The sequence below is a fragment of the Haplochromis burtoni genome, unplaced genomic scaffold (assembly GCF_018398535.1).
Source record: "Haplochromis burtoni strain Fernald_Lab_line unplaced genomic scaffold, NCSU_Asbu1 Contig_378, whole genome shotgun sequence".
In the NCBI taxonomy this organism is placed as follows: domain Eukaryota; kingdom Metazoa; phylum Chordata; class Actinopteri; order Cichliformes; family Cichlidae; genus Haplochromis; species Haplochromis burtoni.
Window position 1 is genome coordinate 359291 of NW_024582739.1, and position 11272 is coordinate 370562.

Consider the following 11272-nt stretch of genomic DNA (forward strand, 5'->3'; position numbering starts at 1 on the left):
CAGCGCATTAATGGAAGAGTAACTTTTGCATATGGATACCACTATCGAACACATGATTTTAGTAAATTCATTTAGATATTTTTCCTGTCGTGATTTGCCATATTTTTTATTTGTAATATGTAATAATAGTCGATTGTTTACAGGTAAATATTATGATAACATGGTAAATATTTCAAAGGCTTGAATTTATTTTATTCACGTAACAATCGTAATTTTTCTGTGTGGGAAATTTTATCTTTGCCTTCCGTGTGTTTTAAAATGTATATATATTTTAAATATGGAAAGAAAGAAAGAAAGAAAGAAAGAAAGAAAGAAAGAAAGAAAGAAAGAAAGTTGTAATTTAAAAAAATATTAATATTCCACAGGGTTAGACAGCTGGGTGTGATGAAGGCAGCCCCACACTTTGAAAAGATTGCTTTACAATAACATTTAGATATATTAACATTTTGAACTGGTTTGGGTGTACGGGCTCTTATGAGAGAGGCAGCAGTGGATTAAAAGTGGAATGTGTTGTTCTGATTGGTCGACCGGCTCCTGGCTAAACCCACTCTCTTTCATCCATAAAAGAAAGGGCAGTGAGCCTATGGGAGCGCTCGGCTGTCTCCTCCTACGCCATGCACGAAAGTTGGCCACTTAAACTACTTCCAACCAGCCAGCAGACATTACACTGAATCCAAACTACACCAAGGGAAAAAGAATAACACTGCATTTTATCTACCGCAGATACTTTGGGTGCAAATCATCTATTTTGCAAACTTTCCTTTGTAGAGATTTTTTAGATTTTATTTGATGCTTTCTTTATTCTCTCTCTCTCTCTCTTTGGCATATCTATCGCAGCAGAGGAAAGCATCACTTTTATTTTTTCCCCCGGTGGAAGAAGGGCTAGTCCAGTTTCTCCGCCTGGGATTGGGATTTGACAGCAGCAGAGCATCTTGTTTTCAGCATTTTTAATACATTCCGGGTTTTTTTTATTTTATTTTATTTTTTATTTTTTTGGCTTGGACTTTCTAAGAGTAGCAGTTTCGAGCAGACCCCGGTTTGTGTTTGTCTGTGTAGCTACATGATGGCTACTTTACCAGGAACAGTGCCTCGGATGGTGCGCCCTGCGCCAGGCCAGAACTACCCCCGAACCGGCTTCCCCCTGGAAGGTAAGAAAAATGACCAAACGTGTAAAACATCTGAACTCGAGCTGATAAAGATCGTCGCTCTGTTAGCTTCCACCGTGGTAGTGACACAGAGCACAGTTTGTTATCGGCGGCATGCTGGGAAGAAAAAGATGGGTGGACAAATACGAGCCTCCAGTCAGTGCTGATGAAAGTTAACCCGAAGTCATGGTCAACGGTACTCCAGCCTCATGTTCCTGCGTTGAGTCACTCTGAAGTGTGTGTTTTGTATGACACTATATTTCTTCTATATTGAATCTATTTTCAAACGTATTATCTTTCTTGCTAATGTTGTTTATGGTGGATGAAATATTTGTTATAATGACAAATGCATCCGTTTTTCTTTTGTTTTATTTTTTCACTTCCATTAAAATAAAAAATATTCTAAATTTACTATTAAATGTAGAGTTTCTTTTTAATTTAAGCTACTTTATTGTATATTTTTTTAAGCATTTTTAGTGCTCTAACTTTTATGGCTGCACACACACGTACACACACAAACACACACACGCAAAGCAATCTAATTGGTAATTTCTTTATTTTTTTTAACTGCGATGCCCAGCACACTCAAGTCGTCTGAACATATGGCGGGGGAAAGGGAGGGAGGAAACAAAAAAGGAGAGCATTTTGTATTTGCATGCATTTATGGAAACAGTTTTCCCCTTACAACCAGTTCGTGCTCAAGTGCTCTGGACTGAAATGTACAAAAACCACGTAGCTCGCAAGTTACTCGAGCTCCGGGATTTGTTCAAGTATCTGGCTGCTGGAAATGGCAATAATACACACAGCAAAGAGATGGCTCAAAGGATCACATCAATATTTGTACAGCATGACTAGGAATAATCAAGGTGAGAAGTGTCACCCTCTTTAGTGTCTCTTGAATGTGAAATTGGATCCTGAAGTGGCCTTGCAAGCATCCTGTCAGCCAGACTGAGGCTGGACGAATTTGGCACGATGCTTTCTTGAAAATGTATAATATGATAATGTGTGTAAACTACGTCCCATTAAAAGTCAGGAACATGACAAATATGCAGCTGTTTGACTATAGTAAAATTTTAGCCTGGTGTACTCTGAAGAGAGCAAAAGCTCCACAGGAAACGCGATGTGTAGTTTGTGTTGTTTGTGTTGTTTGTTGAGACTTTTATTGTTTATTGTTGTGGCGCAGTATCCACGCCTCTGGGCCAGGGTAGGGTGAACCAGCTTGGCGGAGTGTTCATCAACGGGAGGCCCCTGCCAAATCACATCCGACACAAGATAGTGGAGATGGCCCACCACGGCATCCGACCTTGCGTAATCTCGCGACAACTGCGAGTTTCTCACGGTTGTGTCTCCAAGATCCTCTGCCGGTACCAAGAGACCGGCTCGATCCGTCCCGGGGCCATAGGAGGCAGCAAGCCCAGGGTGAGTGGGGGTCCACGGTCCAGGAAATGGGTCACAGTAGCAAGAGGATGGGAGAGAGGGTGGGGAGGGGTGGGGAGGTGGAGTGGCAAAAAGCGCATGACACCTGAGTGAACTCAAACCTGATGTTTGTGTTGTTATTGTAGATGAAGTGCAATATTATAATAATAATTTTCTCAAGGTGGGTAACACACCTGCAACATTTTTATAGGGTTCATGAAGATCTAAAATAAATACAAATATTAATTTTAAAATGACACAAAATAAAAGCTAAAAGAAAAAAATTGAGAAGCAAACATTTATTTTTTTATAATGATATAATTATATAATACTGATTAACCACAATATATTTGTGGTGTATTTCATACCTTTTTCTTTTCTTATATTTGGTTATTAGCTTTATAAAATTGTGAATAGGGTAACGTAAAAATGTCTCACTGATTAGCCAGTTTTCTGTTTCTTTGCCTGCATAAGCCTATATCCCGACTAAAAAATAATCCTACATTTTAAAATTATTAATAATATAATTTAGAGTTATTTAGCATAATTTAGAGTTTCGTTTTAGATTTCGTTCGTCTTATCTTTTCGTTGATCTTTCGTGGACTAAAACAAAAATATCTTCACATCTCGGTTAAAACTGAAATTCCTTCTTTTCCCCTCTTTTGTCTTCCCCCTCTCCTTTTTACACCTTTTCAAACCTAAAGCAGGTGGCAACGCCTGACGTGGAGAAGCGGATCGAAGAGTACAAGAGAGAAAACCCGGGCATGTTCAGCTGGGAGATCCGGGATAAGCTGCTGAAGGACGGGGTGTGCGACAGAAGCACAGTTCCTTCAGGTGAGGCTTCATCTGGTAAGCTGCACTTTTTTTCCCTACTACCAGCGAACACTGCAGCATCACTTCTGAATGAACATCACTTTGAATCCCACGTTTTAAGCTTCAGTTACTGATAATAAAGGGCGCACCTTCAGCTGTTTGACCCAGAAAAAAACTCATCCCGTTGAAATGTGGCTTCAGTGCTCCATAGTAAATTCCCATCATTGTATTACAGTGTAATTTTACTTACCTTTAATACAGAAAAACACTTTTAAAATATTTTCCTAGCGCTTCTGCTGCTTCATGTAAAACTTTTTTTATTTTATTTTATTTTTATTTTTTTTGCTGTGCTATTTTTGTGTGGTATAGCCTTCTAAAAATGTATGATAGGATTACTATGGTTCTTTTATGGGTTTTAGGGCTAATCACCCGTTTACCTTTTTGTTGCCATTAGTGAGCTCCATCAGCCGCGTTTTGAGGGCCCGATTTGGCAAAAAAGATGACGAGGATGACTGTGATAAGAAGGATGAAGATGGAGAAAAGAAAACAAAGCATAGCATCGATGGCATCCTCGGTGATAAATGTAAGTTAACAGCAGAAAATATATGGCCCTTTTGTATATGTCTGAAATAAGAAATTATTATTATTTATATTATTTAGAGTAAATTTCAACCTTGTAATCAGGAAGCAAGTGTTTTAAATAGACTTCCTACTTCACGTCCTCTTGGGAAATTGTCCCACACCCGAGCTGCAGCTAAACGGAGTGAATTTATTCCTGCTTTTAACTCCGAGCCAGCCGTTGTTCATTCACTCAATTATTTATGAGAGCCTTGGCAGAAGGTATTTAACTGCAGAAAATTAATTTGTGTAGCAAATTCCTCCTCATTCATTCACTCATTTAACGACCTCTAAACGACAGCTGACAGTTGACCCATTTCACAATCGATGTCAGTTCACCGACATTTCACCACTTGTCAGTTAAAGTGGAAATCAGTGTTCATATTATTATTTGCTCTGATGCTGCTAGGAGGGGAAATAAAGCGATGCAGGTATTTGCTGTCAGGGCCTTCCGTATTTATGAGGCACTTCGAAGGATTTTGGGTATATCCTGTTATATAGGATACGTTCGTTTTTGTAGCTTGTTTTATGTATATTAATTATGAAATTGTTAGACCATGGAATCATGGGGAAAATTTCTTTTAATTTCAGGTATTTTTTTAATATGATCTTCTGATTTTATCATATTTTATTTTTTGCTATTATTTCTTTACGCTTGGCTATGAAAGCGGGAGAAATGCACAGTGTCTGAATCAAACGTCTGAAAGGGTTTAAATAGATTTTTTTTTATCACAAAAGAAAAAGAAAAAAAGGGACGGCCAAGAAGAATTTTTCAAACTTGAAGATGAACTTTACGAGCAAAAAAAGCCCTCCCCTCTATTGATGCGGTTTATAAAGTGAAGGGTCCGATGTACAAAAGCAAATCCTGGAAAGCAGGGCAGCGAAAAGGAGAGTATGGGTCCGTCCATTCTTATTCAAAAACCTGGTTTAAAAAAAGAGAGAGGGAGAGAGAGCGAAAACTTTGGACAAAGGGCAAGAAGAGACATAAAAGGAGATGAATTATTCAGTACGCCCCGCTGGTAGATAGTTTTGTAATTTTATATAATGGTCCGTTGGAGAAGAATCAAGTGATAGCGTGAAAACGGTCTCTTTTTCTTTCACACCACGCGCTAATGTTAGGGAAAAAAACAACCTTTTTCTTGCAAAAATGTCCAATGTTCATATAGATGAGCCGCAAAACGTGCAGTCTCAAAATGACCATAATAATATTTTTTATTATCATTACAACGATAAAAAAAAAAATGCGCACAACTGATGCACACGTTTTGCATTTTGAAGTTCTTACCTGCAAAATCCTCGGGTAATTATTGACTATTTACTTTTTTCTTTTTTCTTTTTTTTGATGGTGCACAATATAGACATAATTCTCCTGCTTCTATTTTTTTCTCCTTACCGCTGCTCGTGTTTTAAATTGGGGTTGATTTACGTTGCTATAAAAAGAGACGCACCCTCTGCGTAATGCAGTTTAGACTACCAGCAACCGGATGGCATTTAATAATGTTAATACTTATTAGAGTAAGCACTGGAAACGATGGTTGCTGAATAGGTGGCTGTGTTCGTGCCGGGTGTAATAGCTCGCAGGCATGGTAAGAAATGTATTTATCCCCAATCAGCCCCTCACTCTCCGAGTTTGAAGCACAGCCCTTATGTGGAGAGGGGTTTTAAAGCAGATTAAATAGAGCCTTTTATTTCTTTTCACTTTCATCTCAGAGCGGAGCTCACAGTGGCTCGCCCTGGGCACAAAATTCATGAGATTTTTTTTTATTCGTTTACTTATCCAGATTTTAAGACTTTATTTATTTATCTATTTGTTTATTAGGTCTGCGCATTTGATTTTCTCAGAGGTTACATCACGGATTTATCCCAGCTTTAATCTAGCTTTATTAAACGTGTATTTAAAGTCCTAACCACATGACAATAATGTAGATTTTATTTGCTGCATGAAGACAGCTGTTTGTTTGTTTTCATAAGGTTGTAGTTGAAAATAAACCAATCAAACCTCAGCGCATAACCGCCGGAAAAGTCTCGCTTTTAGGGCCTTTTGTCGTTGATAAATGTTTGGTGTGGTGATCCTGGTCCATCCCACAATTTGTGCAGAAACAAATTTCCAGTCCAAGGTGCGCACTTCAGTTGTCACGCACGGCTATTAAAATCAGTCCTAGGGTTTTAATTGCGCGCAAGAAGGTGCTTAAAGACCGCTGTGCGCAAACGTGGGTATCGTTATATTTTGCGCCACCCCGGTGAGAATCAGAAGGCGAATCAGCTGCCTGGCGTCAATCTGCCACACCGATGCATCCAAACTGACCGTTAGATGCGCTGCAGACACGCGATGGACATTTCAGCAAATCGCAGGATTACCTGAGGTCCTCGGTGTAATTAAACAGATGTCAGAAGGGATTATTTCAAGGCAGTGGGGAGGGAAAGTGACAGAGCAGAGGAGAGGTGTGAGGAAGCCAGACCAGCCCAAACAGCCAGGTGGGACTGGGAAAGAGGAGGCTCTAACTGTTACTATAGATCCATATTCAGTGAAATACAATTTGGAATCCAGTGAATGTAAGTCGCATACTGCATTCCTTCAAAAGTATGTGGATCGTATTGTCTCTTTTCCTTTTCAGCTTCAGTTATAAGTCGGCATGTTTCATTAATTACGACGGAAACATGTTTTCTTCAGGTTTACCCCTCAATGCCAGGTACCCTGCATGTGATCTGCTACAGAAACAAACAAGCAACAAGGGGAAAAATAGTTTCTGCCTGCATGGTGATGAAAATGTGAAAAGCTGCCCTCTCTGCGCTTTCCACATCACAAACGCACGTGTGTGCGCGCGCGCACACAGGGAAGCGCGCCCTCGTGCACGCACACCCAGTCTCTAAGTGTATGGTAATATAATGTAGCTATATTTCGGGTCTAAAGCCGTGCTGAATGAGAAGGACAGGGGAATGAAGCGAGAGACCACTTCAAACAAATCCATCTGGAACAGTGTGTGAGAGAGATTCAGTGAAAGTATGGGGAAGTTATTTAGCTATTAATAACGTTTTTTCCTCAGGCATTGAGAGTGACTCCATCTGCACTTTCTCGCAGCTATTTGGCTGGGTGGAAATTGAGGGAGACCCAAATGTTGGGGAGAGATAACATACCCATCATAGCCCAGACCCTGCGCTGTGCTTCACTGCATTAAACTCGGATTAACCTCCCCTGTCCCCGCAGCCACTCAAGCCACATTTCACTGGAATTTACATCGGTAGGCCTACATCTCTTATAAAGGGGGCAGGAGCTGAAAGACATGACATCGTCGATATTATTATTATTAGTAGTAGTATCATCATCATCATCATCATCATCATCATCATTATTATTCTTATTATTTTTATTTTTATTTCCAGTACAAAAATAAAAGTAATGATATTTCAATTTCATTTTTCCATTTTTAGCTTAATAAAAGAAAAGGTAAGAAAACAAATATCATAAAGAGTAATTATTTTGACAATAATTAACACACGCTGTATAAGTTTTATTTGGTCATTTTAACATTTCTTTAGAAAATATACATTGTGAATTGTTTTTAAGATGTCCGGACACCCGGACACCTCTGGGTTTTTTGTTGTTGTTGTTGTTGTTGTTGTTGTTTTGTTTGTTTTTTACACAAAAAGAAAATTTAAAAATACACATAAGTACCTTTCTAACCTTTCTTTCGAGACTGCAGTAGTCCAAGTAGTGGTAGGTTAACAGGTTTCAGTGACTGTTTATAAACTATAATAATAATAATAATAATAATAATGATAATAATAATAATACTATCGACACCTTAGATAGATGAACGATGAGCACATTTAGCCCATAGCTTGGTCATGATGTAAATCCATTATTGTTAACGACGTCTCGCCGTCATTTTGTCATTAGTGTGACAAATTTCCATTTTGGTATCAGCAATGTGCTAAAATTGTAGATTTAGAAATTAAAATTAACAGCGTACAAAAAAAGAGAAACATTTCCGCATTTCCGTCACTATTTCAATGCACTCCCCACCCCTCCCTTCTTTAAAAAAAAAAAAAAGATCAGCCTTTTTTCATTCAAAGATTATGGTGTAATTTGTTATTTAATGACATATCGCGAGACTTGATGACAAGCGCTACAAACACTGTTACAAATTGGTCTATTGGTTCCAGCGAGGTAACGTGAGCAAACCGTGCAACATAATAACAGCAAACTGCGCTGCGTATGAGCGGATATTTGAGCGCTGCATCATTTTTTTTTAGGGGAGTTCAGTTTAAGCTTGTAGGCCTACCAAACCGGCGAGACATTTCGGTGTCAGGAGCTTTAAGTGTCCAAAGCATTAGGCTGCAAATAAGAAAAAAAAAATCGAGTAGGCTTAAATTCATTCTCTGCTGACATTTGACTTTGATCACATGAGAAATATTCATGGAAGCACAAACACTAGCTCTGTCACCATTATCCAAGCTGACAGTGATACCTCTCAAGGCTGTCTATTAATTAAAGTGGCGCTTACCATGTGGGACGACTTCCTATCTGGGTACAAAAATGGTTTTTCCATCTCTTGTGGGGCTCTTGAAAAGGGGCAATCTTTCCTCTCCAGCTTCTTGTGGGAAATTTAAAAGTGTACAGAGGAAGACATGGGGATTTCTAGCTCATTTATAAAGACGAGTTTATAATCCTTTCCTGCTTAATAACTTAAAAGGATTCAATTTCTCCCCTCATTTATGGGGTTATGATCACACATTGTTAGGCGCAGATAGCAGCATTTCAAGGTTAACATTTCCTGCTCGAAAATATCAGAATATAAGCTGTAAGCCCATAGGTGCCCTTTGTTTAGCCCGCAATTTCCCCCGCAAATGCTGATAGGCCCATTTTAGATGTTGTTACTATTAATGTGATAACAACGAGGAAGCCGAGGAAGACCAATTCGATAAGATGCCTCTATGCCACAGAGCATTTTTTTTAAATGATATGATATTTAATTATAGCATATAATTTCACCATCGAGAATTAAATTCAGTAGGCTTACGCTGACTCTGAGGATTGAATGTCTGGTTGGGGGTCTCGAGCCATACGAGACAAATTAAAGAGGAAGCGTTGCCCTCCAGGTATCCTGTCACAACAGTAGGGTGCTTCAGCGCGTCTCTCATTTCTGTCTGTGTTTTATTCCGCCAATTTTCACTATGGGGCTCCGAGAACCTGCGCAGTGCCCGCGGGGCTCTGGTCCAAAATAAATAGAGTCTCAATTTTTCATCATCTCTTTTTGCTCAAGTTTGCCTTCTTTCTCTTCCTCTCTCTTGTCCTCATTTCCTCCCCCCCCCCCTTCTCTCTGTCTCTCTACCACGTGCACGTGCATCACACGGTCACGTCAACAGGTGGAGGTGTTTAAAAACTCCGAGGAAGAATTTCCATTCTTTCGTACAGCTCCGGGGTTTCTTTTTGATGCACTTGACTTCATTTTTTGATTGTGGTTTAATAATTTTTCTTAGCTCGAACGGATGCAGGTTTAGAGCCGGTTTTAAACAACTGTCGTCGTTTTAAAATGTCAATTTGCCCGAACTTTATATAATAATAATGCAGGAGTGATGGATTTCATGACATTTGAGGCGCTTTAGGGTTACATTGTGGTATTTTCACAGAAACAACTGCAAAAAGCGCACTTTTTAAAAACTACCCTTTTAGAATGTGACAAATTTCACCGACTAATTATTATTATTATTATTATTATTATTATTATTATTATTATTATTATTATTATTATTACTACTACTACATTGAAAGTATCGTTGCTGTCAGCAGCAGCCCGCCTGACACCGCCTCAAAAACATTTACATTTCCACTTTAGGGGCTTGACGTATTCTCCAAATTGCCAGCGCTTTGTTAGCATTAATGTTTAATTGGCTGGAAGAAGATGAATGAGGCTGACAGGAATCAGCTGTCCGCAGAGTCCCCTGTGAGTCTGACTCGGAAATCATAACCTGACCAGCTTTTCCTCCTCTGAAACCAGCTCGTTGAACTTGTCACATCTAATTAGGGTGTTAAAACGCACCGAGAGCATCGGTGGGAAACAGTAGGTGGTTGGTCCGGGGCAGCCAATAAGGCCTTTTTGGGTCAGATGGTGGGAGGGGGAGGAGGGGTGGGCAGCGTGGTTGGATGGGGATGTTGCTGAATTGGACCGCTGCGGGCTTTTATTTCTAAGCAGCACCCCCTTTTTTCCGCTATTACTTCAATTATGGCCATCCAGCGGGCTAAACAGGCCAGCGTGCATGGACTCTAGCCTTGTTTTAATTAGGTATGAAATTAATTAGAGCAGACATCTATTAAAGACTTTTAAGTTTGGCTAATTTTTTTTCGACAGAGTTTAAAGGTATAACAGTGGATTAATGGCTTACACCCAAAATTACATTTTATTGCATCCCATAATTTCTGTGCTGGCTGTCTAACAGGTGTCAGGCAAATTTAGAGATACTGAAAGTTAATTAATATTTTTTTTGATGGAGTTATATGCGCTGTTTGTAGAAATAGGGACGTGCATTTAAAGCTTAAAGCGGAGTTTCTCATTTCTTTAAAAAAAAAAAGTAGCACAATTTTTGCCCTTTCAAGAGCGCACACACATATACTCTTTACATATAACATTTTATCTTATTGTGTTGTTGGAGCTGACTGGAATGGAAAAATGCAATTGTCTTCCATCTCCATTCTAAGAGACTGCATTTTCTTTCTTTTTTTTAAAAAAATCTTTTTTTTTCTTGTATTGGTTAAAAGCTCTGTGATGTCTGACAGCCTACTCTCACCATTGTTAAATGAACAGCCACTAGAAAAGGAAGAGAGAAAGAAGAGGGAGGAGAAAAGGCCCGTCTGTTATTTTCTGTCTTGAGACTTGCTGCATAGGCTATTCAGCCAAGTTGATGAACTCCTCCAAAAAGTTTATTAAGGGGGTGAAAACAATAAGAACTAAAGCCTTTGGGTGCCTGGGCAGACAGTTTATAAACTAGCTGCTATTGTGCCTCAAAGGCAGATGCATGAATACTTTTGAATAGGGGCCTTCAAACTGACACGATCAGGCTGGACAGCAGCAGTTTTAAAGGGAGACAGGGTGCTTCTGCTGCAGCTCAGATCTCTGCCTTTTTTTTGCATTAATGTACATCTGCAAAGGAAGGGAGGAGGAGGAGGAGCTGGGCACTGTCTGTCATAGCCAATGGTTTTCTCTGTGTCTTTGTATAATATGTGTGTGGGGGTTGTTGTTTTTTAAAGAACACACACACACACACACACACACACACACACA

General features: G+C 39.4%; 1 protein-coding gene across 3 annotated transcripts in view; it reads left to right on the top strand.

The window, feature by feature from the left end:
- Positions 1-573: 573 nt before the first annotated feature.
- pax7a (paired box 7a) overlaps positions 574-11272 on the top strand; it is a 43807-nt gene continuing 33108 nt past the window's right edge. For 2 of the 3 annotated variants that reach the window (XM_005943635.3, XM_014340522.2), the window contains exons 1-4: positions 574-1148; positions 2329-2564; positions 3266-3410; positions 3829-3957. In XM_005943635.3, coding sequence (XP_005943697.1) covers positions 1061-1148; positions 2329-2564; positions 3266-3410; positions 3829-3957 — 598 coding nt within the window. In that variant the 5' untranslated portion in view covers positions 574-1060. The remainder of the gene's footprint in view (positions 1149-2328; positions 2565-3265; positions 3411-3828; positions 3958-11272) is intronic. The other variant, XM_005943636.3, reaches the window with a different exon arrangement.